This window comes from Lactuca virosa, chromosome 2 (genome assembly GCF_052849685.1).
Source record: "Lactuca virosa cultivar CGN04683 chromosome 2, Lactuca_virosa_CGN04683_v6, whole genome shotgun sequence".
Classification (NCBI taxonomy): domain Eukaryota; kingdom Viridiplantae; phylum Streptophyta; class Magnoliopsida; order Asterales; family Asteraceae; genus Lactuca; species Lactuca virosa.
The window spans coordinates 211,013,721-211,016,800 of NC_136427.1; the positions used below are offsets into that span (position 1 = coordinate 211,013,721).

Sequence of the window (3,080 nt, forward strand, 5' to 3'; positions counted from 1 at the left end):
AATGGGTGGATGGTGGTTTCCGGTGACCGATGGTTGTTATGATGGAAGTGGAAGTAACCACACAGTGAAAGTAACCATAGTGGGTCTCACATGTCTATAAATCATTTAATTTTTTTTTAATTAATAAATAATAATAAAACTGAAAAATAAAAATAAAAAGGACACAATAGTCTCTTTATGTTTGGTAGGGACTAAAGACGTGATAAAATCATACTATAAAAACGACCCGAATATAAAACAAATACTAAGGACCAAAAATGTAATTTTAAGAAACCATATGACTTCAATAATTTATTCCTTTATCTTTTTAACAACTTGATATTTTCGCTAGGAGGCCGCCACCAATCACTTAAAAATCACACCTTTACAGCACGCCTCCACATCCTCCGCACGCCTATCAAAGGGAAAGAACAAACACTCATCAACCCCGCAAGGACGCCGTGAACGCTTAACCCAACGACGACAACCGCCTCCCCTGCCACCGCACAACGGAAATCCCATCGAAATCTGCAATCATTGAGTCCGATCGAAAGAGGAAGGAGCCTGTAGATCGGGCCGCTGCTGGAGATCATCGAAGTAAACACAAACACAACCACCACCACCACGACAAGAAGTCGAAAATGTCATCGTCTTCTTCGTCTGATAAAGTTAGGGCCTCGCACATACTGATAAAGCATGAAGGATCTCGGCGTAAGGCTTCGTGGAAGGATCCAGAAGGTCGAATCATCAGCAACACCACAAGAGACTCAGCTGTCTCCCAGCTCAAGACACTCCGCGATGACATAGTTTCGGGGAAGTCGAAGTTCGAGGATGTTGCATCTCGTTACTCCGATTGTAGCTCTGCTAAACGCGGAGGAGATCTCGGTATGTTCTAACCTTCTACCTTCTAGGGCTTTTTTTCATCATATAATTATGTGAAATTGAGTGGACCTTAGATGTTTAATAATTAGAATCATAAATATAGCTTTTTAAATGCTGAAAAACTGGTAATCCAGGAAAATTCTTAATGAGAATTCGTTGACACTACGATTAAACAGAATAAAGTAGCATAGAGGGCAACAAAGATAAATGTAATTCTCACCCAATTTGGTTAGATAGCTTAATTTTCAGTGAATGTATGACTCAATTCGTGAAATAAACTAGGATTCAAAAACTGCCAATGTATTGAATGTATGCTATTTCTTGTTTAGGATATGGAATTTCAGATTGAGTTTTTGACTTCTTTGTTTGCTTTCCCTCTGTGTTTTGTACCCTTTGCCATATATACCCTATATGAGTTTTGGTAATTGTTGAATTTCATATCTATGACTGAGTGATTGAAATTAGATGAAACATTGGTTGTTGCATAACTTTGATGCAGGTTCATTTGGAAGGAAGCAGATGCAGAAGCCATTTGAGGAAGCAACTTATGCATTGAAAGTGGGGGAGATAAGTGACATTGTGGATACTGATAGTGGTGTTCACATCATCAAAAGAACTGGTTAACCAAGACTCTGCATTATAACTAAGTGGTAAGACTCATCTAAACTTCTGTTGCTGTTTTTCCATCTGATTGGTCTTGAGATAATTCAGGTTTTCACCATTGATCTTACTCAGATTAGCATCTAAAATCATGAAGTTATTAACTATAAACATACAGCCATTTAGATGAAATTTGCTACTACAATCAAGTTCCAACATCTTCTTCAGATAAGCATAAATACATACATGATACAAGCAAATCTAGTCAAGTTGTACCACTTAATATAAACGTACAATTTATAGTTTTAAAAAATATCATATTCTAAGATATTAGTGAAAATGGTCATTATTTTGTTTGTTCCAACTTCTGATATATAAGTTTATTGGCTTACATTCCTTATCTAAATTTTATTCATTGTTCCAGGAAAAAAAACATGGGAATTTTCTGCGATAGAAGCAACTTAGATCTCGTGGGCCGAATGTAATAGATTGTAATCTGCATTTATCGACATATTTGACAGTTTATTTGTTTGCATTCCTGAATATTTATGTTGGATTTTATGTTTTAAGAGGAGTCAATAATTGCATGGAAAAAATATATTAGTTTGATTAGTTGGATATGTTCCTAAGAAAAATATATCACCCACAGGTGTTGCACACAGGAAAATAAATTATGTCTCTAAAATTGTGTAGAGTAAATATTGAAATATGTTGGAGTTTGTGTTGATGGAAGTACCAACCTGTAAATAAGGTGTTTGCAATTAGTTTCAGCATAAAGAAAGTTGGGTTGGGTTTTGTATAGTTGAAATGACAATATTCTTTATTGATTTGTCTATTATAGCAAGATTGTTGGAATAATCCACAAAATTAAAATAATTCTAAATTGGTAGATTTTCCTAACTATAAATAAAGTCATAATAAGAAAAATCTTGATTCCAACGGCTTTCCCTGCGACTCTTTTCCTTCTTCATTCCAACGTCTTGTAATGACTCTTTTCATTCTTCAATCCAACGGCTAGATTACAAGGGTTTTTTTTTTTTTTTTTTTTTTTTTAAATCAACTACTATAAATACTATACTATCTAATACTCATTTCATACAAACACTACACTTTCTATTACTCATTTCACACGAAGACTACACTTTCTACTACCAAAATGAATCCAAACAATTTCCCACCAATCTCACCTCAAGATCCGACCGAAACAAATTGTGTGCAAGTGGTTCTACAACACTGGGTTGAAGTGTTCTCATTTTCGATTCATCGGTTTACCGATCACAACTTGATACCCCTATATTTTCACCATACCAAACCCTTACTCCAACACCTACTCCAACACAACAGTTTCACAAGCAACAAATACCACAAAATTACTCTATGTCACCCTTTAGCCCAATCTTCTTCCAGAAAAAATCCCCTCTCCCCGAATACGTTCCAGGGAGCCAACATTCGACCGAGCCGAAAGTTGAATTGTTTGGGAAACACAACCCGAATCCGGACTTGAACTCGTACCATCCGATCCCAAAGGAAGAGGAAAGGGGAAAGCGACAACTAAAAAAAGAAAACAATGGACATTGGAAGAAGAGAAACTATTGGCGGGATCAAGGGTTGAGATTTTT

At 36.0% G+C, this 3,080-nt stretch overlaps 1 protein-coding gene across 2 annotated transcripts; it reads left to right on the plus strand.

Annotated features, from left to right (window-relative positions):
• Window positions 1-384: 384 nt before the first annotated feature.
• On the plus strand, window positions 385-2,073 carry LOC145160132 (peptidyl-prolyl cis-trans isomerase Pin1). 2 transcript variants are annotated; one of them, XM_079079239.1, is made up of 3 exons: window positions 385-864; window positions 1,361-1,511; window positions 1,886-2,073. In XM_079079239.1, exons 1-2 carry the CDS (start codon window positions 621-623, stop codon window positions 1,483-1,485), a joined length of 369 nt encoding a protein of 122 aa, XP_078935365.1. In that variant the 5' UTR covers window positions 385-620; the 3' UTR covers window positions 1,486-1,511; window positions 1,886-2,073. The 2 variants fall into 2 exon arrangements, with proteins under 2 accessions (XP_078935365.1, XP_078935366.1); XM_079079240.1 differs by lacking the exon at window positions 1,886-2,073 and having other exon boundaries at window positions 481-864; window positions 1,361-1,515.
• The last annotated feature ends 1,007 nt before the right edge of the window (window positions 2,074-3,080 follow it).

Coding starts and splice junctions, on each gene's coding strand:
- LOC145160132 (XM_079079239.1), top strand. CDS start 621: ATGTCATCGTCTTCTTCGTCTGATAAAGTTAGGGCCTCGCACATACTG. Junction 865..1,360: donor TAAACGCGGAGGAGATCTCG/GTATGTTCTAAC, acceptor ACTTTGATGCAG/GTTCATTTGGAAGGAAGCAG.